Raw genomic sequence first — 24,764 nt, 5'->3', positions numbered from 1 at the left:
GGGTCCCGTAACTCAGCCAAGAGGCCACCTGCTGTCAGCTCGCGATACAGACTCTGGATCAGTATGACACCCCAGCAGGCATTTATTCGTATTCTGATGCACGTGAATAAGGTGGAGGAGCTAAACCATTAGCAATCTGATGGTAACTCTGTTAAGATGGAGTAATTGTCATCTTACGTCTACTAATTTAGTTTGAGGATCAACTGTTAAAAGAGAAATAATGTGATTTTGTTTCCAGATGAGTTGATGAAATTGAGTTTAACGGGATTAGAAGCGCTCCAGTTTTCCAAACATGACACAGTCTGGAAACACAAGGGGGGAATAGGAAAAGATAATGCTGCCTCCACTTGATGGGAACGCTGTCTGATTCTGCAACTAGGGTGTAATAACTCAGAGTTTTGCATTAATTAAGGGGTAATAAAACATCTCTGATTAGTGTTCAGAGACAGAATCATGATGGTAACAACAACAACTACTACTACAACTTCTACTAATACTACAAACACCGAGATTTGTCGAGGGTCGAGGTTTGTTTGTTAGTGTTTAAAATGAGCATAGCCCAACCTGCTCTTTGATCTTAATAAACTATACTCTGTTAATGTGACTGCTACAACTCTGGTCAGGATAAAACTTCATAAACTATTGAAACCTTCTCTTGACGGTATCAACTGGATGTGAATGAACACCTTAATTACACTTGTTAACACCATTAGTAACAATTTAACCATTGGTGAATGATTACATTGACTGGTGGCTCCTGCACTGTCTTCATGGTAGAAGAATGAGGTTTGAAGTGTTGGAGGAAGCTGCTAATGGGGGGATTAAAGGGGTCGCCCTCTGACCTCTGACCTCTGACTGACATGCAGCCCAGTAGTCTTAAATGGGAGGATTAGCCAGATGGTCATTCTTTCTCCAAGCTCTCCCATCTGAGCGGTTCCTACCAGAACCAGCCACACCTCAGCATCAGATGCAGGTTACCTGCAGCACCATTTAAGTCCAGACAGAATCTTTATTGCTCAGAGCGAGAAGGTCCATGAGAAGGCCAGGCTGAAAGCTTCCTGGAAAGCAGCCCGCCATGTTTAAAGGAGCCTTTTCTTCATCCAGCTGAAAGCAGCTATTGAGCATCTGAGCAGAATACCAACAGAGTGGAGGTCTTCACCCTCCGGGAGACAAATCACAAGTGTTCCGTGTGTGCTGACATCCACTGCATTTACCCACACCGTTTACTACCACACACACACACATGCACACACAGTACTGCTGTGTGTTCCAACCGAAGTGCCTCAGAGAACCTGCAGACAGATGCAGCTTCAGCTCTAATCACAAAACTCACCTGAAATAACAGAACAAGGCCGTCGCCAGGATTTAACCACAATCAGGACAGAGCTGAGAAACGTGAAGCTTCTGTTGGAGCACCTGAGGAACGTCCCTCAGGAACATTCACAGAACACAGAGGTCCAGTGTAACGCTAACAGAGGATCAGTGTGTAGCTCTAACACACTCACACACACACGCACACACGGTTGGTTCAGTCTGATGGTGTTTACGTCTGTACTGTGAGCCATGACCTGGCTCAGATGTGTGACAGCGTCAGACCGATGCTGCTAACAGATGTTCTCACCAGCTCAGGGCAACATTTTGAATGAACCAAACATGGTTCTATAGAACCTACAATGGCTGTGGAGGAACAAGAACTGGATCTTCTACAATGCTGCAAAAGTGATTAAAGCTACAGAATCATAACAATTCCATCTGACAGCAACATGAAGGAGGTTTCAGGAGGGGTCAAGGTTTGTTCCTTAGCCTTTCACTAAATTAACAAAAATGCTCAGATTAGTGCTCTAACTTTGACATTTGCATACATTTCTATGCAAATTATGTTTTATTGTGTTTGAAATTGAGGATTAAACATAATCTGGACATTTGGAGGATGAAGTGAAGCCCTTCAGACGGACTCTAGCTCACATGACAGCGCAGCACAAACAGACAAACCGGCCTTTGATTCCACAATTTGAGGCTAATTGATCACAATGAAGAAGAAAGAGAACAGGCCGTGTGATCCTTTTGCATTCTTTAATCAACCCAGTCCGGTTTGATTTGGACTTTTTCTCTCAGGGCACAATTACGAGCAGCTGATAGTAACACAGAACCAAAACACCGACCAGATAATGAGAGTAAAAGTGATAACAAAGAGCCACAGCGTGAAACTGAAGAAAAGACTCACAAATCCACATTTCAAGGCCAGAGAGGCCGAAACCAGCCTGAACAGGCCCGCAGAAGCAACACAAATGCACACATTCGACACACAAATACACACACACACACACACACACGCATGTAGTCCCAATCATCCGACAGCTGAAGGATTTTGGGTAAAGGTACATGACAGCAAAACATTTCCAGCTTTCTGATCAGCAGAGTTCATTCATTCATTCAACAGGAAAATGCAGTCCAACATGAAAATGGATCAATAATCACTCATTTCTGATCACATGATTATCTCCTCGTATCAATTCCATTTTGAGCAGTGTTTCTGTCAGAAATGAGTGGAAGGAACCAGAACTGGACCAGAACCAGAGAGTAGCTCACATCAAGGTTCTCCTGGTTTCTTCTTTCTCTCCTCCATCGCTCCATGAGACCAAAACTGCTGGTGGATCTCAGCCGGGACACAACTGGACTTCCTGGCCAGCCTGACAGCTGTGAAAAACCAGATGTTCAAGACTATAGGTCCAGAGACGTGTCTGAGCTCCAGCACCAGTGATAAGGACTTATTCTTCTTCTTGTGGGAGTATGTGAAGCTGTTTTAATCTGGATTGGTCATTGTTTGGATCAGAGTACCCATTTATGGTGGTTTCTTGAGTCAAGCATCACTGACTGAAGGCAGGAAACCTCCTCCATCACCGTGTGGTATGCTGGTGCCACCGCCAGGGACAGACTGAGGCTGCAGCGCGTCGTGCGCGCTGACGAGAAGGTGATCAGCTGCAGGCTTCCATCCATCCAGGACCTGTATATCTCCAGGACCCGGAGGTGTGCAGGTCGGATCACGGCCGACACTTCCCACCCTGGTCATGGACTGTTTTCCCCCCTCCCCTCAGGCAGGAGACTACGGTCCATTTGGACCAAAACCTCCCGCTACATGAACAGCTTCTTCCCCTCTGCCATCAGGCTGCTGAATACCAAGTGACTTATCACTTAAGCACCACGTACAGCAGCCAGTTGGACTCACGAACAATACATCACATTACTCCTGCATTGACCTGCACTATTTCTTACTATTTATGTATATACTGTATATATGTCTTATTTTATTTTATTTATCTTATTCTAGTGTTGTCTTCTTTATGTTGAATGTCGCAGCGTCACACCAAGACAAATTCCTAGCTTGTGTAATACTGTGTATTACATGAACAATGGCAATAAATCTGATTCAATTCAATTCAATTCAATTCAAACCTAGAAAGTCGATATTTGTGGACCTGTGGGTAGTCAAACACCTTCAGGAAGGAGGGACGGGATGACTGCGCCAGTCTTTTTGTTTTCCTGCACAAACGTTCACGAAAAAGGTTTAAATGACAACATGAATTCTCTCCAAAGTCGCTGCTGATGTGAAACATCCCCAAAGCAAAGAGGCGGGAGGGGAGACAAGCTCCAACACATATGCCTGGACCCCGCCCTCTGCCCGCCACTCCAGGAGATTACATTATGGCCCTCGCCATTGTCCTGCTACCTCAAGACAAAGAGTGTCAGACTGTGCAAACAGCCGCAAAGATTGTAAAAACAAGAGCTGAATGTCAGAGAAGGATCTGCGGCTTCTTTTGTCCCACAGCTGAGGAATGAACAAACACATGGCTGCGTGAGAGAGGAAAACCTGCAGAGGGGAGGGAGACAGGCGGAGGAGATGCAGGAAGTTCAACAGAAACGGTTGAGGCCTGAAGTCACGACCCCAATAAGCTTCAACTGTCAGGGCCGATAATGAGGCGACGGCGCTACCTCTGATTTACACTTTTGCTAATGAAAGACTGCATGTAAACGAGGGGAACGGGGGAGCGTCGGGCCGCGAGAAAGGGCTGAGTGGCTGCAGCTCTGATCAGTGACATTATTGATCCCCATCTCTGGGTCACTCAGTCATTTTATCTTCCTGTTTTTTCCAGCTTTGTCATAATCCGACCATGTTTAGGCTCCCTTCCCGTCAGCAGTCCACGATAACCAAACCAGCTTCATGTTCAGTTGTTCTGTTTCAGATGTGTAGTTGATGCTGTTTTCCTGCAGGGGGGACGTGGAATCATGTCCAACAGCAGGTCTCATTCTTGAACCTGCACCGTTGTTCCGTCAAACACGTGCTGCTCAGCAACAATGGTTCCTTTATGACTTAAGCTTCTTTTCACCATTTTAAAGGCTATTGTTCCTATAGCAGCTGTAACACTGTATGTTTCCCATACCAGAGGCAACATACAGTAAAGTGCTTCACAACCACCTGCTGAGCCTGATATCTCCTGCATCCACCTGTCCATCTCTCCTTCCATCCATCACATCTGGTTGGCTGAATTTATTCAGAATTCATACCATGATGATGATGATGATGCAGCTTAGTGCCTTAACTCTGAGTCATGGGACCCCCATCCACACCACCGGTGATCTTGACAACATGGATTTTTACATCTGGTACATTGAGACCAGAACCAGGAACAGAACCGGAGGATGTCCTGACATAACAAATGATGAGGTTTCTATTCAAAGCCAGAAAACGTCCAATCAGAGAGCTCGATTAAAGGCTTCTGTACAGTCTTGAAACCATGGCAATGCCCTGCATATGCAAGCAGCAATATTTGTGTTAGTTAGTTAGTTAGAAGTTAGAAGAAGTTAGAAATCAAGCCAACAACCAACTGGATTTGGTGTTTGTAGGGTGGAGCCCCACTATCCTGGCCCCTGCTTTTTACCACAGGGTCATTCGTCCCAACTGCTGCCACACCCCTTTTACCCAGAACCGCAGCGTTTCTCTAAGTGGGAGGGGCTTAAGGGTGTAATCACAGCAATCAAACGATAATTGATCCCAGTTGTCTCGGACATTGAAGATTTGTCATTTCAGTTGAATGAAACAGATTCAAATTTTAGAAATTTATAAATTTGAAATTTTGTGAAGAAATGTCTTTATTAAAAAAACGACATCGGTCGCATTTCCTGAAACTGCAAGTGGTCAAACGTGTGTCAGAACCTGGAAAATGGCTGTTTTCAGCCTTTTCTGGGAAAAGTTTGACACACCTGAGAGATTTGTGTAACATTTGAGACAGACTTTTACTGAAAGGTAGTGCAAATAATTGCTGTTGTTTGATTTAACCTGCAGGGAGTGCCAAGCGGGTGGGGTCTGTGTGACACAAACTCTGTCAATTACACAAAAGACCAGAACATGTATCTTCAAACATGTTCATTTAACTGTCAAAACTTTCAGGCTCTAGCATTGTCTCACATATGGAACCCAACCCATCCGGTACTTTAGCATGATAAACCATACCAGGACGTGTTTGCCGACGACACCCACGATCACATATTGACTCCAGAGTCCTTGCGGAGGTTTACACGGAATATTCATGTTTCTGTCTGTCATGTTTCCGATGGGACACTCCTGTCATGTGATCTCTGGCTAACTCAGTCACCTGGTCGCCCCGTTACAAACGCACGACAACAACAACAACCACTGTGTCTGTTGCAGCAGCAGCCAGAGAATGATTCAGCCTCCGTGGATGAAGGAGGAAGTTTCCATAAGCAGCAGCTCCCACAGAAAACTTAACCATCGAAGGAAAAAAGGGAGAAAAGTCAATTGAGTATGAAGTCCCAAGGCCATCGTATCGTTCTGAAAGAGGTAGATTAACATGTTATTTTACTGCTACAAGAGGTTAAATGACCAACACACATAGACACACACACGCAAGCACACGCACACACACACACACACACACACGCTAAAAGACGTGTCCATTTGTTGATCAATGCTGGAATGGATGGAAACATTGAGCCGACCTCTCAGGAGCAGAACAGTAATCCTGCAGCCACATGTTAGCATGTTAGCACATTAGCACCAGCTCAGAGAAACATGGTTCTGTAGCCTCCTCAGCAATGTCTGACCAAGATGTTTCCACCAGGCAACCGCTGCCGGGACCAAAAGCATCATTCATCTGTAAGACCGACGTGTCATCGGAACACAAGCTGCAACAGTTTGTGAGAGGAGTCGACTAACAACAACAGCGACTCACACTGAAGACAACAGCAACACACTAAAGACAACAGCAACACAGACTGAAGACAACAGCAACACAGACTGAAGACAACAGCAACAGACACTGAAGACTACAGCAACACAATAAAGACAACAGCAACAGACACTGAAGACAACAGCAACACACTAAAGACAACAGCAACACACACTGAAGACAACAACAACACAGACTGAACACAACAGCAACAGACCCTGAAGACATCAGCAACACACACTAATGACATCAGCAACACACATTAAACACAACAGTAACACACTGAACCCAGACGCTGACATTGCCTGTTTCCATGGCAAGTTGGTTTGTTGTGGGAGCAGGTGTAAAAACACAACAGCGACTCACACTGAAGACAACAGCAACACACTAAAGACAACAGAAACACACACTGAAGACAACAGCAACACAGACTGAAGACAACAGCAACTGGCACTGAAGACAAAAGCAACACACTAAAGACAACAGCAACACACACTGAAGACAACAGCAAAAGACACTGAAGACAACAGCAACACACACTGAAGACAACAACAACACAGACTGAACACAACAGCAACAGACCCTGAAGACATCAGCAACACACACTAATGACATCAGCAACACACATTAAACACAACAGTAACACACTGAACCCAGACGCTGACATTGCCTGTTTCCGTGGCGAGATGGTTTTTTGTGGGAGCAGGTGTAAAAACAATGAACAAGTGGAGAGAACGACAAATGAAGATGTGATCTTTGTATGGAGGGGACACACACACACACAAAAACACACACAAACAAACACACACATACATTCCTCAGTTTGCTTTGAGTTGTTCAGTCTTTCTGTTTCTGCAGGGATGCTGTAATTTTGGGTGTGTCACCGTGGAGATAAATACAGGCTGAATAAAGACAAACGCACAATCACAGCTACATGTTAAATTCGTGATTCACTCCTTTCCTAAAAAAACAACAATAAATAATACAGTCTGAGAATCAACCATAGGCTGAAAATGATTGACTTACACACAACAATCACGTGGGAAAATATGGAACACGTCATGTGGAACATACGTGTTCATCTGCAGATGTCGGGGGAAATGAAGATGACTGGTGTAAAGGTGCAACGTCGACAATTTCAGCAACGTTCTCACAGTCACCTCGCTCTACATCACGTCTCCTGTGCAAATGTCAACCATCAACACCGGCAACCGCTCAACTGATGGACACGACTGTCATTAGTGAAGAGAGCGCATTATTATCAAAAGTATCTTTCATTGCTTAGGAAACACCAATCAAAGATTACAATAATCCACCTGTCATCTGGAAAGACAGATTATTTTAACCAGATGAGGTGACAGAAGAAGAAGAAGAAGAAGAAAAAGAAGAAGAAGAAGAAACAGGGAGGTGTAACAGGACAACGTGCTGAGCTGACAGACTAAATTTAAATCTGCCATTTGGACGCTGAGATCTCACTTTACCTAAGAGGGAAGTTCAGACTTCAGCACCTGCTGCCCAACACACACACAAACACACAGTCACATACACACAGACACACGTACACACACTTACATGCACACAGACACACACACACTCGTTTTCTGCGCGCGTGAATTGTAGTTGTAATTATAATTGTTTTAAAAACTTTTGTTTAACTTCGTTTAACTTGCATCGATAACGCGCAGATTTGTCTGATGCTTTTGTGTGTGCGTGTGTGAGAGAGAGTGCGAAACTGTCTTCAGATCAGCTCACACTTCTCTTCCGTCTTAAAGCTGCTTATCAGCGACCGCGCAGCAGCTTATCGGAGGAGGGAAACACCCTGCAGTGACTCTATCGGGCCGTTTCAGGCCAGTCTGTTCCGGGACAGTCCAGCCTTGTCCTCCTGTCACCGCGGGACAGCGGGCCGGGTCCCGGGTCCGCTCCGTCCCACGACAGTTTAATGGAACCAGAAGTCAGGGTGAAGGTGGAGAACCGGAACAGTCCCGGTCCGGTGGACATCTAACCTCTGACTCGCACGTTATTCTGTATGCGCGTGACCTCTAAGTCCAGGAGACCTGCGAGCACCGCACGCGCTCTGCAGGCTGAAGCGTGCGTGATCGGCGCTTTTAGAGTCCAAACCAATTTGTAGAATTTTAATATAAAGTTTAAAGAATAAAGAAATGTATCAGAAATCTAAAAGTTTTGGTCATTAAAATAAACTTTTCGCCTTCAAACCTCCATCGTGATTTTAACTCATTTGTCTTTAAGCTAATTTTCATGATTTATTAATTTTATTTTTATACTGAAACCGAACCATCAGAGCCGATAACTGCTAATCACGTGATTTTCTGCTGTCATTTCAACAGTTTCGGTTCTGTATCTGGCCCAAACTCAACAGTTGTTCTCAAACTTCCCTGTTTCAGCATTGTTGTTATCTTTGTGTTACGGCTCCTCAGCAGAGGTTCTGCGGGTCATGTCAGGTCGTGCGGGACTAATCACGCACCATTCTGACATCTGACGGGCCGAACCTGCTGCGCCGTGTGTGAAAGAGGATTTTCAGACCAGTCGGAAGACCCCGAGTCCGGTTCCCAACACAAGACTCTCAGGAGTGACAGAACTTTCTCTCACCTGCTTTGATGTTCGTCCTCCGGGCGAACCTGGAACCTGAAGACGAAGATGAAGAGTTGCGCGTTGGGACAAGAGTCGGTTTAACAGCCGGTGGATCCGTAAACTTACATCTCTGGACCGGGTCAGAACTTTGTTAACCCCGCTGCTGCAGCTCCGGAGACCACACAGAACAGTTCTTGTTGCTGTTCGGAGAAGTTCTGCTCAGTCCGTCAGAGAAGAAGGTGAAGAGAGAATGCGGGACAGAGAGAGAGCAGCCGCGGAAGGATAACTCCTCCTTCTCCTCCTCCGCTCCTCTACTCCTCTATCTTCTCCTCTCTTCACTCCTCCGCCTCTGTTCTTTTTTCTCCTGTTTTTTTCCATTTTCACACCTCTCTGTGCGTTTTTATTCACTTTTGCTGTTTGTGAAAAAGAATTCAGAATTCAGTTCTCGTTTTTGCTTTTGGTCGAAAACTATTAAAGGGTCACAATCCACCTTGTCTGTGACGTCACCTGTTGCTTTAAATAAACATATTTATCTCTCTGAAACAACCGAATCCAGTTGATCATCACTAGCAGCTTTAATGCGCTGTCGGCTCTCCTGTTTCTTATTTGCTGACTATACCGCCACCTATTGTTTCTCCGCGTTCACATCCTGCAGTTCACGTAAATCAAAAATATGATCAACCAAATCAAATCAATTTAAATACGAAGCAAGGTGGTTATAATAACAATAATAATAATATAATAATAATAACAATTACAATAATAATTTGGATTAACGAAATCAGCAAAGTAAATATTCAAATGGTAATTTTAGCCAGTGATGGTTGTACTTTTATTATTGTTGTTGTTGTTACCATTCATTGATCAATGGATAATTGACCAGTAAGAAGTCAACGCCAGATAAAAAAGATGCCAAAAAACGCCTGAAACTCATCGGGATGGAGGCTTCAAATCACGAAATGCCGGTAAATTATGTTTCTTTATTTTAGCTTTTTAAATTGCGTTGGATGTTTTAGCTGAACGTGTCAACGTTCGCTTAGCAGAAATTGATGGGATGTTACGGCAAACCGCCAGGGGCGACAGAGAACAAATAGTTACCAAAACTAACGAAGAAAACACCGGAAGTAGTGAGTCGTTCGTTTGTTGACAAAACCAATTAGCTTCTGTTTGGTTTGCAAAATTAACGAAATATATTTGGTCCAGAATGAGTTCTTCGGAGAACAAACACGGAACTAAAAGAGCCGCATCTCCGAGTGACGTAAGACGACCTAGAATATCTACGCACTGCTTTATTTAAGGAGAATTTACATTACCATTAACTCGCTGGCTAACAGGTTCAGCATGATTACTCGTTTCTAACATGCAGTAACTCTGAAAGAAAACATAGAATCCACGTCATGCGCAATATTTATTCACCAGTTTGTCATTTCTGTTATTTGAGTCTTGGTATAAACATCAAGTGTTTGCAGCTTGAAACGCGGTTAACCTGCGTAAACCAGGTTTCAGATCTTGCCCTTTGACGCATGATATAAGTTACAATTAAAGGCAATTTATCATCGTGAAGCTGGTTGAAATGAGACCATTGTGAGGTCGATTTTTCTCTTTGATTTGAAATAGGAACCATTAACTTGGAAAGTTAACTTAAGATCGAGAGCCTTTAATTGTCCAGAACAGGGTGTTTCTGATGAATTGGACATGACCACCGATTTTTTTGTAGGATGGATCTACAAATTGGTCATCGGCAGATCTAGGAAGTGATGAAAGGAAGCAAAAGTTTCTACGTCTGATGGGCGCAGGGAAGGTGAGTCTGGAAAAAGACAGTCTGAATGTGAAGTCCATGAAACCAGAATCTCACAACTGTCATGATTCCATTTCTTCCAGAAGGAACACACAGGACGCCTCGTTATCGGTGACCACAAGTCAACGTCGCATGTCCGCAGTGGTGAGGCCTCCAGCAGAGATTTTTTAAGGCTACAGCTCTTTTGCCTGTTACCCACAACGGTTATGTCCAGTGCGATTAACACAGCCTCTCTGCTCCACGCCGGCTGCTCAGATCTGTCCATGTGAGGACAGAAATGAGGCGGCTGGCGTTCCCGCTGTGACGCTGTTTATTCTTCAGGAACGGAGGATGAGAAGATCAACGAGGAGCTGGAGATGCAATACCAGCAGGGCATGGAAGGAAAGCTCTCGGGCCGGAACCGGAGACACTGTGGACTGGGTTTCAGCGAGGTGAGGCATCAGGAATGAGATCATCCCCACTTTACAACAAGTAAAGTACAAAAGTGAAGATCTCTGTGACTAGAGCTGAATCAGACTGGGTCCAGCAGTAATGGCTGCTGGGCTGAACCCAGATGGAGGTGTGGAACCGTCTGTCTGGATGTCTCACTGAAATTTTCCTCTGTCTTCTGTTTTGTTTCGTTAAAATGGTGATGGTGAAGCGTTTGTATCTTTCTGCAGCCGGAACCGGTTCCAGACCCACCCACCACTCAGCCCGAAGCAGCCGAGCCCAAACTGTCTGCGACAGAACCTCAGGATAACGAGCAGGACCCAAAAGCAGAGGACAAGAGCTCAGAGCAAAGCTCAAAGCAGAGTGAAGCCAGCGCCGACAGAAGAACCCACAACCATAAACACACGTACAAAATGACCTTTGTCAAGTCAACATAGATGTTTGTAAGCAGGCAGTTTTTTCACAAATGCCACATTTGTACATTTATTAATTTGTCTGTACAGAACTTTAAATCAATCATCGGTCTCAGAACCAAATGTGATTCTATCAGTGTACCTACACATGCTTTCTGCTCTGCATGCAGATGCCTTTGTTTTGGGACATTTTTAAACATAAATCTCCATGTTACCACGGAGACGCTCCCTCCACATGTAGTTTGATGTTCAACCGTCTGATCAACAGATCTAATTCGGATCTTCACATTTCTGTTCAAGGTCTAAAATCAGTATTTAGGATGATTTACACTCAAATAAAGGAAATAATGGACTTTATTAGGTTTTATTTTGTGATTTATGAACATTCCAAAAACAGACAAGTACCAGAACTTTTATTCATGATTTACCAAAAAATTAAAAGATTTGAAGTTCTGCAGAAGCTGAGGGATGAGGAGGTGCCTCTGGTTCCACGGTGGTTCTGAGACTCAGTGTTCCGCAGTAGCTTTGGCTGAAGGCGAGAAAACACCATTTTTTATCTGATCTATTGCTCATTCCTCTTTTTTATACTCTACTTGAACGTCGATCTTCGAAAATTAAAAAGGAGCTGTTTATTCCTGGAAGATCCAGTTAGTTGAGACCACATCCAGCAGAGCCACGAGGTGCCCCCTGCTGGGTTTACTCACAAACAATTTATCGACCTCTACATCAAAGCTCTGGGATCAAACTGAGCTTCATTAACTGACTCCAACCAAAACAGGAAGTTTTACCTTCATGTACTTCAAATATGTTGAAGGTGACCCGGAAGAGACTCGGGTTAACGTGTGTAATTGCGTTGATTATTTTGATCATATTGATGAATTGTGGAACCGACCTGCCACCAGTTTGCTCTTCTGTGAGGCCTCTGAAGCCAGAACCTGAGACACGTTCATGATCCTTTCCTGCTGCTGAAGAACCAAACAAAGCTCGGAGAAGTCCAGCGTTGCACAAGGTTGAAGGTTCTGAACACTGATGAAGAAAGTGGGGTGGGCAGAACCGCAGTTAGTGTCGAAGAACCCAGCAGAACTCAGTAAAAGTAACCTGTTACCTGGATCTGGCCAGGAGGTTTTTGATGCGCTCAGTGCGTTGCCAGCGTTTCTCCAACTCCTCTGGACTCGGGGGCTCCTCAGAGTCGGACTCGATGTAACGCTCTGGGATGGGAACCTTCTGTGGTTTGGAAAGCTGCACGTGGGGAACACAAGTCAGTTACAATAGCCTCCTCAGCAGCTGCTCTTCTTCTAACTGAGGTTCTACCTCTCGGCTGATGTCCAGGTCATAGTCCACAGGCTCCAAGTCCATCTCTCGTAGATGAGTGGGAGGGGCCTTTGGCTGGCCCCTCCCACTTGCTACATTCCAGCCTTCTTCAATGTGTCCATCCACCCAGAAATGCTCCTGCAAATCAAACACCTGCAGAGGGGCAGAGATGCCATGATTCTGTGATTTTATTGGTTCTTCCTGAAAACGACTTTTCATTTATAACAGAAACAGCACCTGCACAATTTTACACAGTTGAAGTGTAATATAGTATAATATTCCCAGGAATCTTTAGATCAATGACATAATTTCAGAAGACTGACTTTTCATAACAGTTTGCAGAGCTTGTGTTGACTCCATGTCCTGATGTTAAAACGATCAAAATCAGAATATAAAAATAACATTTAAAAACTGAAATGATGCACCTGCAGCTCAGTGTGCTGCAGCTCGAGGAAGACAAACACTAAACTGTTCACTTTAGATAAAGTTGTGCTTGCATGTGTGAGTGTGCTTGTTACTTGTGAGTAATCATTCACCAAAGCCATGCAGGCATCCTGTAAATCCAGCAGCAGGAGCTGATTGGAGGATAGTGGCCTTGATGTGAATCAGAGAAACACCCGTCATCCATCCATCTACCCAACATCCATCCACCCAGGTTAGAAAAGAGCAGAGAGAAGCTTTCACAAACAGAAAGTCTTTATTGTCCAGATTAAATTATCTACATGTGCAAATCATCTCATTGATTTAGGTAATCATTTTTTCTACTTTACTTCTTTTTCTCTCCAAAACTATTTTGTTATCTTAGTTCTGAAGAAATATGGGGGCATCACGAGAACCAGTTCTACAACCACAAATCTTCAAAAGTGACTTTTGCTCCAGGAAAAATGAAAAACTAAATCAACCTTCTGTTTCTACCAGTTGTGGAAGGTCTCAACCTTCCACAAATGTCTCAAATCTCAGATTAGCCTTAATCTGTTTTCTCGAAATCTAGAGCTCCTTCTAAAATAAAGCCCGTGATGAAGTCATCCACTGCTCTTTATTGCATCTCCTGTATCTGTCTTGATTATTTGCAATGCAGAAATCAAGAGAACCAGAGGAACAGTAAAGACTTCAAATCTACACTTTCTTCAAACTTCACATCTGATTTTCTGCCTTAAAAATCCACAATCATACTCGGTGGAAGGCCAAAGCTCACATTTAAAACCATGTAAACGCATCTATATGCTGGTGAAAACTACATTTACATGTGGCAAAAGCAACTCAGGGAATTCTGGGAAGTGTAGTCTAATCACAGCAGTCATGAGTTTGTCTTCCTGGAAGACTGACATTTCAAACCATTACTCTTTTAGCTGTGCAGGTTAGCATCATTAGCAGTCTGTCCTGAAAACACAAAAGAGAACAGGAAGCCTTTCTCATTCGGCAACAAATGTCAAAGAATTCAGTTAAAAATGAGATCTGCTGTTAAAGAACAGCTTTCACTGTGGAAGTGATTAATGTCAGCTTGGAACAAAGAATAAATTAATCATAAACCAAGGCACTTCTCATTTGTAAACGAATGAGTACATGAAATGAGAAGAAAATGAGAAATGATCATGATTTTCAGCTTCTTTCATTTCATCAACCTGAATGTTCCTTTTTCCTCTGAATACAGAAACTCTACAAAATATATCTGTACAATTGTGTACTGAAAATATCCCTCAGTAAATAAATAAAATTGTACACTTACACCAGATGTACATCTGTGGGCCCTTCTGTTTTGGTTTACATTCAGAATTGTGTCAGTGAGGGCCCCCCAGAGGGCGGTGTTGTCACAGACACCCACAGACATTCAGGGCAGGGACACGCCCACCCAATCAGGCGGAGCCTGGTTCATTGGCGTTAGCAATTAGCCTCTTTAGGAGCAATAAAATCAGGTAAACAGTGACATCAAGAGGACAAAACAGTCACTGATAGCACCTCATATTTCTGGAATCTTATCTAATTCCTGCTTTTGATTAGCAATTCCCTTTTCTGGAGTATGAACCCAGGTTAGCCCCACCTACTCCTGCGGAGTGGGTGCAGATTAGGTCAGCTGTGGTCTTTCCAAGAGGTATAAATACACCTGTGTTTAACGTAATTTGGCTCAAACGGGGTTGGTGTGTCCTTGCCCTTTAAGAGACAAGACCAAGTCCAAACCATCCAAGAATTCCCAGCATCCTTCTGTGCTCGTTTGTATCTGCCAATATTACAAAAGCGTTACCAGCTAGCCGACCTGCCACAGTCTTTAGTTTGTTAGTGCTAACATTAACAACCATTCAATACACACATAAGACAGAATTACAGTTAGCATGTTAGCATCCCTGCTAGCTGATTATGTATCTGGGGGCTGGATTGTTGCGTAGCAGCAGTGGCGGTGTAGGTGTTGCTCCCTTTGATGACTGCTGCTACGTGGGGGGGTGGGGTAACGTACAGCCACCGGAGGGTCAGAAGTGCTCGAGGGCAGTCTGGAGGAAGAGGAGGAGCGCCGGCTGGTGGAGGTGGACAGGCAGGAGTGGTCACCCTGGCTCAAGTTCCTCTTACGCTCGCGAACAAGCGCCCTCTGGTGGCGCTTCATCCGCTCCAGCTGCTCCTCTGCCGTCATGCGGCCTCGAGGCTGCAGACCTTCACTTGAGGAAAGCTGAAGATCTAAAGCGCTGTGAGGTCGTTCCTGTATGAGGACAGGAGAAAACAAAGAAACAAAACAGGATGTTTTGTCCTTAGCAAGACCAACAATAAACAAAATTCAAAATTCTGCAGCAAATCCAGAGCTGACTTCCTGTTTGGACATACCCTGGAGGCAGAGTTTCCTGGACCTCTCCTCAGTGTGACGTAAGAGGAGACAGAGGTGGACTGACGCTCCTCAGAAAACGAAGCTGAATTGAAAAAAGAATCAGCAACACATTTTGTATCAGAATAATATCCTTATATGTCAACAATAAAATCCTATTGAACACATTGACATATAAAAACATCTGTGTTGGTTATACTTCCTGTTCTGACCTTTGCTCTGTAAATGCTGGTACTCCGTGTCGGTGTTGTGGTGGATCTTTCCTGGCAGCTCGGGTTCACTAAGGTAAGATCGCAGCTCCGACTAAAACCACAAACAGGTTCAGATTCTATTTGATAAAACGTCTCAACGTTCGACTGAAGACCATCAAACCTTAGCGTCTCCATTAGCAACATACTGCCCGCTCTCCCGGTCCCTCCTCCTCTCATCTGACTGGCGTTTCAGCCCTCGCACCGACGTGTGACGAATGACTGAGGCCTCTTTGGGGAGGGGTGGGACTGCAGGGGGCATATCACCGTAGTCATAGAAACGAGGCAGTGGTGGCCTGGGCGGGGCTATATCCTCGGACTGAGGAGTGTTTGGAAAGAAACCGTCTGTTAATAGAAACAAGAACTGTCCTTCAAGAGAGTAAAGAAACTCACCACTGTCATCACAGCACTGCTGTGGTGAGTGGACAGAAAGTCGGAGGTGCAAAGTGGAGGTTGGACCTCCACGCTCTGAGAAGGCACGGTCAGGTCAGACATCGAAGGCACAAATTTCCTCTCTGTTGGACAAAGCCATGCGAGACGTCATCGAGCTACAACAGACGTGTGATCACTGATGTGTTGGCCGGGTCTTATTGCTGTGGCCCCGCCTCTAGATCACTTCTGGACAAGACTGTAGTTAACAGGGTTAATGCACCAAACCCAGAGACCCCTACATTCACGATGATGACCTCCAACTTCTAAAAACATGTTGACCTGATGACTGAGCATTGCGTACCGGAGAAACCAACCTGGGTTCTGAACAGAGTCAATGGTGATCCTGTAGTTGGCTTTGCTGGCGCTCAGTCCGGCCAACACGTCCTCGATCCGCCACAGCTCACGCTTCAGCTCGCTATTCTGCAGATGACAACGTGACTCATGTGTTCACTCAGAATGCCTGAAATCAGCAGCCGCAGCGTTTCACGACTGCAGTACCAGATCTCACCTGAAGGGCGGCGCTGTGGTTCAACTGGGTCTGCAGAGCTGCTCTCAGCTGCTCCACAGATCTCTCCAGTCTGCTGTACTCGTTCCAGGCCAGCGTCATCTCCTGTGTGAGGTTTACAAGAGCACAAGAACACAATGCTGCTGTACTTACTTCCAGAACAGATGCCGATTATCCATCAAGTTAATTAGTGTTCATACCGTGGATACACGTGATATTTGGGCCCTGATGGCTACGAGATCTTCCTGCAGCAGCCTCTGCTGGTAGGCTATCTTCTGGCTGTGGCCCAGCTGCTCTCTGTATTGCTCCATCTGCTGGCGGGATAAATCCAGCACACGCTCCAGCTTGTCCTAAAGGGGTGGAGTCACCCAGGAGACAAAAGGACCAGCAGTTAGTCCACCTAAGCTGTCCCTCATACTTGAATCGCATCAATTCAAAAACTTACCTTGTCCTCCTTCAGGGAGCTGATCTTGAGCTCCAGGTCCTTCAGGATCTTGTCCTGCTCACACAAGCGGCTCAACTTGACCTGTAGGGGGACACAGAGGTTCAGATCTGATCGCGTTTGTTGCGCCACAAGTGTGTTTGCACCTGAGCATGTCTGTTTGAAGATGTCTGACCCTAATTTGAAGTGTCACAGCCCCCCATTTACTGCTGTGACTGAGTTCATTACGGGGGTGAGACCCAACCTAAAAGGTTAATTACCATCTGTAATCTCTCCTAATTAATCTGTGCTAATTTATCATGCTGAAGCTCAGATGTGACAGCAGGATCAGCAGTTTGTCATGTGACCAAACATTTGGAAACATGTCAAGAACATCTCCAGCAACAGTTCACAAAATGAAAATAAAGGTAATTTGAGTTTTGGTGGGATTTGAAAGGCCATGAGCATCATATTGAGGTCAACATGTGAAGGACATGTGAAAGACATTGAAGGACTCACGTCCACATCACTTTCTGCAACTCTTACAGGTTTCCCCGCCTCCTTCAGAACCTGAGTTCCTGCTACCTGCAGACAGAAATACACCACTTTCAATTTTTTTCGTGCACAATCCAAGAGCTGAGGCTGCAAGTGTGATGGCCTGTGTAGTCGTTGGTCAAGGTGACAACACAAGCAGCTTTGGCACAGAAACTCAGCCAGTGCCATAAAGAATGAAATGGTAATGGACACGAGGACAAATGGACTTCAGAGTTCTGGTCTGACGTCTCCTCTGAACACAACTGTTTTCTCTTCCTGGTGCAGCAGAGGTCAAGTCAAAGGTTAGGTCAGAGGTCTGAAGACAAGGCAAAGGTCAGGTCTGAGGGCAAGTCAAAGGCCAGAGTCACAGTGACAAATTCAGATTTCAGCGGCTTGAACTTTTAAAGGTGATGTCATGTTCTTGGTGCAGCGTTTCAGAGACAATGGTAGAAGCTGCTGGCTTTTCAACCACCTGACTACAGCCACTACACATGCACTGCCGAGCCCCCCATGACCATCAGCATTGCCATGGAGATAAGACTGTCTTTACTGCCGTGCTGGAAGAAATGGGATGATTTTCCAGAACTCATACAGACAACACACATGCAGTCTGAGCCACATGCATGACCACAGATGTGCTACACGTTATCTGTAACATTCAGGGGACACGCACGTACGCACACATGCGGCTTACACTCATGACAGGCCTGAGAGGCCCAGCAGTGCAGTGCAGTAGCAAACTGTGAACCACCACGATCAGGGGCTCTAGAGCTCTGATCTAAGAGTCAGAGTCAACAGAAGAAGAGAGCCGCAGTTAGAAATCAGCGGTTGTTTGGTTTTTAGTGTGTGAGAACATCTCTGTTAATTCTACAGTCCAGCAGCAGTGAGACAATGGTGAGACACCGGCAAGACAAACTGAAGTCTCACCTTCAGGTCGAGATACTCCAAGTCCTTCTTCAGCTGCATGTAGGTGTCATCAGCCTGCAAGAGGACAGAAACATCCTCAAGCTTAACGCCAACATGCATCAGAACCAGCAGTCGCATAGAAACAGTGACAGTCCATCATCTTCTTAGAACCGTAATTCAGCTCACATGACAGAAAGCAGACTCAGATTCACCAATCAGAAGACTAAATCGAGCAACACACCCACAGGTGGCCGTGCGCCTCATTCCTGCAGATGGCGTTTAGCACGAGAGGGAAACGGAACAGCAACAACAGCACATGAAGAAAGGCTGGTGGTTCTATGTTGGCAGCCAGGCTCACAGACGGACAAAACCACAGGAAGACGGAGACTGATGGCTGGAGGTTGCCACTGGTTCACCCATGCTTTTGGGTAGAAGTTTGACTCCATACCGGAGTAAAGGCTCAACAGGAAGTGGCGAGCTTGAGAGAACCTCATTGGCTCCCATAGTGAAAACATTCAGTGAGTGTAAACACCCAGAGATGCTGGATGATGACCTCAGAGTTCAGAAATGTTTAAAGTGCTCCTGAAGGGGGCGCTGTCACACAGAACCAGAATTATTGTGGGGTTTATTCTCAGAGAACCAAGAACAATGTCTTAAAAGTCATCTAATTTAACCATCTTACTGGAATACATGTTTAAAACTGAGTGGCAACCTCAATCAACCAATGATAAAATGAGCAGTGGGCGGAGAGGCAGGCCCCCACCTTGGTGTTAAAAGATCGAAGGGGAGAAGATGGGCCCAGCCGGCTGAGATGGGACACAGAAGAAGGGGCGGAGCAGAGGAAGGGGCTGCTAGCAGTGGTGTCGCTGGGAACGTGGTGGTAAGGTTCTTCGGTGGGGTCAAACTTCCCCAGCTGGGCTAACATTTCCTGCCGTGCAGAGGCCATCTTGGCCCGATGGCGCCGCAACTGAATGAGCAGCAGGGTCAGCTCCTCCGGCTGTGAGGCACCAGAAGGTGCGAATCAAAACCAGGCAGATACAAAGATGATCAAGTCAACTCAAGAGGATGAGAGCGAGCTGATGAGAGAGTGAAGCAGCACAGGAAACGTCCTGCAAGGGTCCATTCACACAAAAGCCTCTGCTCCGACTGACGCCTGAAGAGGTTTACGCATACGCCCCAAAGCAGATTTCAGCCTTCGGGTGGTTCAGTGCTGACGTACCGTTTTACCATGGAGGCTGGGAGCACTGACGGTGTGTGTGATGTAACCAGATGGCATCGAGTGTCTCTCGAGCGTCGTGGCCTGAAAACAGACAGGTCTCAGTGGGAGGAGCTTCAACACACAGCGAGTCCACATCACCATTGGCCAGAATTGTTTTCACCAACAGAAGCTTTTACACAACCTTGATAAAAACAGTTATCATCTGTTGGACGAAGAGTGGGTGGGGATCTAGACATGAGTCATCCCGGAGACTCTGAGAAAAGATACCCTGAAGAGACAGGTAGACAGAGAGATGGGTGAACAGACAGACAGGTGGACAGAGAGACCGGTGGACAGAGACACAGGTGGGGAGAGAGGAATGGACAGAGACATGGGTGGAGAAAGACAGGTAGATAGAGAGATGCATGGACAGAGAGGCAGGTAGAGAAAGACGGGTGGACAGACAGACACGAGGACAGAGAGACGGGTGGACAGAGACATGGGTGGACAGAAAGACAGGTGGACAGAGAGACAGGCAGATAGAGAGAGACGGGTGGAGAGAGACGCGGGTGGGGAGAGAGAGAGGTGGGTGGAATGAGAGATGGGGGGCAGAGAGATAGGTGGACAAAGAGATAGGTGGACAGATATGGGGGGAAAGAGAGACTGGTGGACAGAGAGATGGGGGCAGAGAGACAGGTGGATGGAAGGACAGGAGGATGGATGAAGAGAATGTGTCCTTCCCTGTAAAAGAAAGTTGTCCATTCTTTAGTAATCTTTAATAATCCGTCATCCATATTTTACCTTCAGCAGCTGAGATTTGCTCCTGCGGGGTGAGACAGTGAAAGGCAGGTCCACCACCGTCCGCTCCTCCACCGGCCGAACCGTCAGCCGTTCAGCAGGGGTGTGTGGCCTGCGGGTGGGCGAGAGCGTTCTGGTCCCAGGTGGAGGTCCCGGCGGGGGGTGGTCTGCAGAGGAAGGCGGTACCGAAACACAGCGCGGTTGTCCTTCAATTCGAGGGGCTGATGAGGAGGGGGGCACGGTGGCGGGAGGACGGGGTCCAAATGGGTACTCTGGCGCCGGAGTATAGAGCGGTGCCGTGGGGCTTCCGTGACGGAACTGATGACGCTGCTGCCACTCATACAGCTGCAGGACGGTGTTAGAGCCGCTGGCGCCCTGTTCAGGTGTGAGGCGGAAATGGCTGAGGCGGTCCTGGGCGTACTTGTACTCACCGAGTCTAGCAGGAGGGGGGCTCTGCCGAGGGGTTCTCGGAGGAGTTTGGTATGTGTCCAGAGCGGTGAACTTGTGCTGCGTTGGTGGCGTACGACGAGGGAGGGTGTTGTCACTAGATGGGGTAAGAGGCAGAGACTGTTTAAACATATACTCTTCTTGAACTACAAAATATTTATTGTGAAAACTGTAAATCTGTTCAAAACTATGAAAAATGTCAAATGAAAGAAGGAGCACCACCCTCTGCTGTCAGCCTTCTGGACCTGGATCCATTGCTCCACCTGGTCCAGGGTGCTTCTCCTCTTCAGCTGCTGCTGACAGTCAGCAGGGGCCAGATTGGGACCCCTCTGATAGGTCCCTGCTGCGATGCCATTGGGCTCCAGGATGGGGCTGGGCGCAGACACCAAGCCGTTCCTCAAGCAAACACCAGAGGGCAGTGTAGAGGCACCACGAGAAGGTGCCCGAGACGGGATCCTCGACACAGGCGCCGAGACGGATAAACTGTCGGTCTGTTGGAAGGCTGACTGTGTAGAGGTGGTAGGTAGGGACAGGTGGGTGTCCATTTCCAGGGTGACACTGGGCTGTTCAAACATGTCAGCCACAGGAGAGTCTTTGCGGAGGCTACAGCAGTCCACTTTGTCGTGCTGTATGGGCTCCAGTAGAACCTCGTGGATGGGTCTGGTGTTTTCCAAGTGTGGGGTGTTGATGGTGTTGGCGCTGACATGGTTGGTCTGCGGGACAGCGTGCTGCGATAGCATGTTGAGCCTGCCAAAGGTGTTCGACGATCTGCTGGAAAAAGAACATCCAAAATCAAAATCTGACCAAAGTTCTACCCTGGTAGAGTGTGTGTCCTCACTTGATTGTCGCCTCATTGCGGTTCTGCATCTTCGCTGCTTCGTTCATGGCCTTAAGCCATGTGTTCATGTCCTCCTGGGTATCGGCGCTGAAGTAATAGGTCCTCATCCCAGAGTGCTCCGCCTGTGAGCCAACCACAGTGCTCTGCTTGTAAATGAATGAGGGCATTCCTGTATGGCTCACCTGCAGCGGGAGCAGATCCATGATCAGTGATAGGTAGGAGAGGGAAGGACAGAGACGAGCAGAAGGCATGCTTTCTGAAAAAAAGAACATCAAATGGGGACCAGGACAAAGAGCCACGATGGAAACCAACGCCAGCCAGGTGTGACCAGTATAACCACAGACGCGGACCAGTGACAACAAACATAAACTAGAGAGAGAAAAACCTCAGAGACACGTCAGACACAGATTTGACCCAAAATTAAACTACAAAAGAAATGTGACACTCGTTTACTTTTTATAAACACATCAAACAAATGTCCAGGATCTGAAAATGTCCATTTCCAGACAACAGCTTCACCTGCTGATGTACAAATGAGCCAGGCAGCAGCTGAAAGAAAGGCAACTATCAAGACAACCTAGATCAACCACGTGGATCTGAAGGTGGTGGACACAGGCCATTTCGCCCTCAACACCAGGGGCAGCATGAGGTTTCTGCAGCCCACACAACAATGTGGAGATAGACCAGGAGATGGACCAGTATACCAGGAGACAAACCAGTACACTAGGAGACAGACCAATCCACTAGGAGACGGACCAGTCTACCAGGAGATAGGTCAGTCCACCAGGAGATGGGCCAGTCCACCAGAAGATGGACAAGTCCACTACAGACATCCTCCAGCAGGTCACATGTAATGATTCTGTCCAAACTGTCCATGAGGGAGCCAGTGAGGGTTCAGTTTGAGTATCTACAGTTGCTGGATGAAGAACACATTTCTGTGACAGACTGCCCCACCTATTGTTCTCTCTTCCAGCTCTGGGAGGACATCCCACCATCATCTCATCAGGACCATGTTCAGATGTTGGACCAGTCGTTAAGACTTCTGAGCCTCATTTTGAGCCGTCTCCCTGCGTAAGCTAATGAATTTTCATGTGTTTCTGGTTTCTCCTGTTGGACGTCAATGCTCTAAAATCAAAGGCTACATTTAGATGTTGAACAAAAAAGGAGAAAATTACCTCCATGGAAATAACAGAGACTTGGCGGCACCCTTAAACAAGTGCATGCTGGAAAAGAAGCTGTGACAGCAGAAAAAGATCATAAAAAAGACAGACACAAAGGTTCATGCAGCCAACCGAGGAACATACAGCTGATGCGTATGCGCACGCTTGTCCATCAAACCACACCCACAGGACGACAGGACGACATGACAAGAGGCCAGTTACACCAGAAGTACCTATTCATGGACGACTGTCCCCGGACCGTCAACAGACTCACGGGGAGAGGGGGAGGTCCCAGTCAGGCAACCAACCAATCAAAACAAGAGAGGGTAGAGTGTTTGGTGAAAAGGGGAGGGGCTTGACAGCCAGTTGATTGTTGGAGGCCGCGAGTGCAAAACTGCACAAACAGACTCAACAACAGTTAAACAAGAGAACAGATGGAAACGTTCTCAGGTGACATGATGTTCTCCTGACAGGAACTTGCAAACCTGCTGGGTTATGATAAAACCACCTCAGTTCTGAGTACAGGAGGTTTGTTAAACAGTTCATGGTCCTGTGTTTATGCGCCGGACGCCATCACCCACCAATTATATTCAGATCAACTCTGTGCGGACTCCCAACTCCAAACATATCCTAAACAACATTTTAAAAGGAAAAATATGACAAAGCAAACAAACCTTAAAGGCAAACTTTCTACTGATGTGATCGTCCGCTCCAACGGCCGAAACAACATAACTGGGCAACGGAATACTGCCGAGAACCGTCTCCTCTCGGCTGTCTGCGGGGAGAGACAGAGAGAGGGGGGTGGTTTATACATCGATCGTCACCTACTAACATCATGACTGTCTGCCATCAGGACCATATGACTGACTGACTGACAGTCAGGCAGACAGACAGTCAGACAGAAAGACAGACAGGCACAGGCACAGGCACAGACACAGACACAGATACAGACACACACACAGACACACTTTCTTGTTGGGACATAACGCTGTCCCACTATCTTTAGGTCTAAAAATGTTTCCACATTCCAGAGAACAAACTCACTCTGGTCCTCACAGAGACAGAAGCTTCCATGTTCTCCTGTTCAAACATGTATGAACCTACAGAACATCCTGACTACAGTACTATCCTGTGTTTACTATATGAACAGTGTAAATCAGGTCTTTCTTCCGTTGTTATTGTTGGAATATTCAACATTAATTAGCAAAAATATGAACCTTTGTAGTAGAATAGGCAGAAATCTGCAAGGACGAACCATTTCCTCTTCCAAAGACGCATCCCAGAACTGTCCTGCAATGAAAAAACACGGACAAATGAATGGAGAGAAAGTGGCTGCCCCTGTGACATCACTTCCTGTTTGATTGGATCAGACCAACCAGATATTCAGATTGATAACAAAGGGCTGAGAACCTTCTGGATGTTCTGTGATGAAAAGATTGAATCCATTCCATTTACATGGAGCACATAAAACACGAGAAGGTTTGTGAAAGTGGGGAAGTAACCTGTTTGTAGAGCCACCCTCGGACCACTACAGGAGCGTTGGGGTTCCGCCGGATTGACTGGTGTCTTTTTCCAAAGCTGTGAACTTTACCACTACTGGATCTGGAACCCTGAAACAAACAGGCGATCAACCAGTTGATCAGTCTGGAGATCAGTCCGACAGTTCATTCCTGTAGGATCTCAACA

The 24,764-nt window shown here is 46.3% G+C and overlaps 3 protein-coding genes across 27 annotated transcripts in view; 1 reads left to right on the top strand and 2 right to left on the bottom strand.

The window, feature by feature from the left end:
* Window positions 1-9,314, bottom strand: part of LOC101064855 (transcription factor Sox-6) — a 32,753-nt gene extending 23,439 nt beyond the window's left edge. For 4 of the 11 annotated variants that reach the window (XM_029841618.1, XM_029841617.1, XM_029841613.1 and 1 more), the window contains exons 1-2: window positions 8,961-9,314; window positions 8,853-8,888 (exon numbers count right to left, since the gene is read on the bottom strand). Coding sequence is in view for 7 of the 11 variants with exons in the window: in XM_029841613.1 (XP_029697473.1) it covers window positions 8,853-8,888; window positions 8,961-8,962 (38 nt within the window). In the remaining 4 variants the exon portion in view is untranslated. Of the gene's footprint in view, window positions 1-8,852 lie in introns of all 11 variants that reach the window. The other 7 variants (XM_011607028.2, XM_011607030.2, XM_029841620.1 and 4 more) reach the window with 5 other exon arrangements.
* Window positions 9,315-9,919: 605 nt separating this feature from the next.
* Window positions 9,920-12,111, top strand: c9h11orf58 (chromosome 9 C11orf58 homolog). The gene is made up of 5 exons (XM_003967229.3): window positions 9,920-10,092; window positions 10,552-10,635; window positions 10,716-10,776; window positions 10,954-11,063; window positions 11,292-12,111. The coding sequence occupies exons 1-5, from the start codon at window positions 10,039-10,041 to the stop codon at window positions 11,496-11,498; spliced, it is 516 nt and encodes a 171-aa protein (XP_003967278.1). The 5' UTR covers window positions 9,920-10,038; the 3' UTR covers window positions 11,499-12,111.
* LOC101065296 (pleckstrin homology domain-containing family A member 7-like) overlaps window positions 11,825-24,764 on the bottom strand; it is a 28,186-nt gene continuing 15,246 nt past the window's right edge. For 4 of the 15 annotated variants that reach the window (XM_011607034.2, XM_011607036.2, XM_011607037.2 and 1 more), the window contains 23 exons: window positions 24,581-24,688; window positions 24,296-24,368; window positions 23,753-23,853; window positions 21,919-22,100; window positions 21,303-21,851; window positions 20,637-21,177; window positions 19,857-19,937; window positions 19,401-19,634; window positions 18,659-18,712; window positions 17,717-17,782; window positions 17,222-17,302; window positions 16,977-17,126; window positions 16,780-16,881; window positions 16,586-16,691; window positions 16,233-16,354; window positions 15,964-16,158; window positions 15,804-15,894; window positions 15,594-15,676; window positions 15,235-15,471; window positions 12,786-12,938; window positions 12,580-12,713; window positions 12,367-12,500; window positions 11,825-12,003 (listed from right to left, as the gene is read on the bottom strand). In XM_011607034.2, the coding sequence (XP_011605336.2) occupies window positions 11,981-12,003; window positions 12,367-12,500; window positions 12,580-12,713; window positions 12,786-12,938; window positions 15,235-15,471; window positions 15,594-15,676; window positions 15,804-15,894; window positions 15,964-16,158; window positions 16,233-16,354; window positions 16,586-16,691; window positions 16,780-16,881; window positions 16,977-17,126; window positions 17,222-17,302; window positions 17,717-17,782; window positions 18,659-18,712; window positions 19,401-19,634; window positions 19,857-19,937; window positions 20,637-21,177; window positions 21,303-21,851; window positions 21,919-22,100; window positions 23,753-23,853; window positions 24,296-24,368; window positions 24,581-24,688 (3,600 nt within the window). In that variant the 3' untranslated portion in view covers window positions 11,825-11,980. Of the gene's footprint in view, window positions 12,004-12,366; window positions 12,501-12,579; window positions 12,714-12,785; window positions 12,939-13,321; window positions 13,418-13,459; window positions 15,472-15,593; window positions 15,677-15,803; window positions 15,895-15,963; window positions 16,159-16,232; window positions 16,355-16,585; window positions 16,692-16,779; window positions 16,882-16,976; window positions 17,127-17,221; window positions 17,303-17,716; window positions 17,783-18,658; window positions 18,713-19,400; window positions 19,635-19,856; window positions 19,938-20,636; window positions 21,178-21,302; window positions 21,852-21,918; window positions 22,101-23,311; window positions 23,724-23,752; window positions 23,854-24,295; window positions 24,369-24,580; window positions 24,689-24,764 lie in introns of those variants that run through there. The other 11 variants (XM_011607035.2, XM_029841518.1, XM_029841519.1 and 8 more) reach the window with 11 other exon arrangements.

The sequence above is a fragment of the Takifugu rubripes genome, chromosome 9, assembly GCF_901000725.2.
Source record: "Takifugu rubripes chromosome 9, fTakRub1.2, whole genome shotgun sequence".
Lineage (NCBI taxonomy): Eukaryota > Metazoa > Chordata > Actinopteri > Tetraodontiformes > Tetraodontidae > Takifugu > Takifugu rubripes.
The sequence above is the reverse complement of the archived record's forward strand: the minus strand, read 5'-3'. Positions and strand labels throughout refer to the sequence as shown.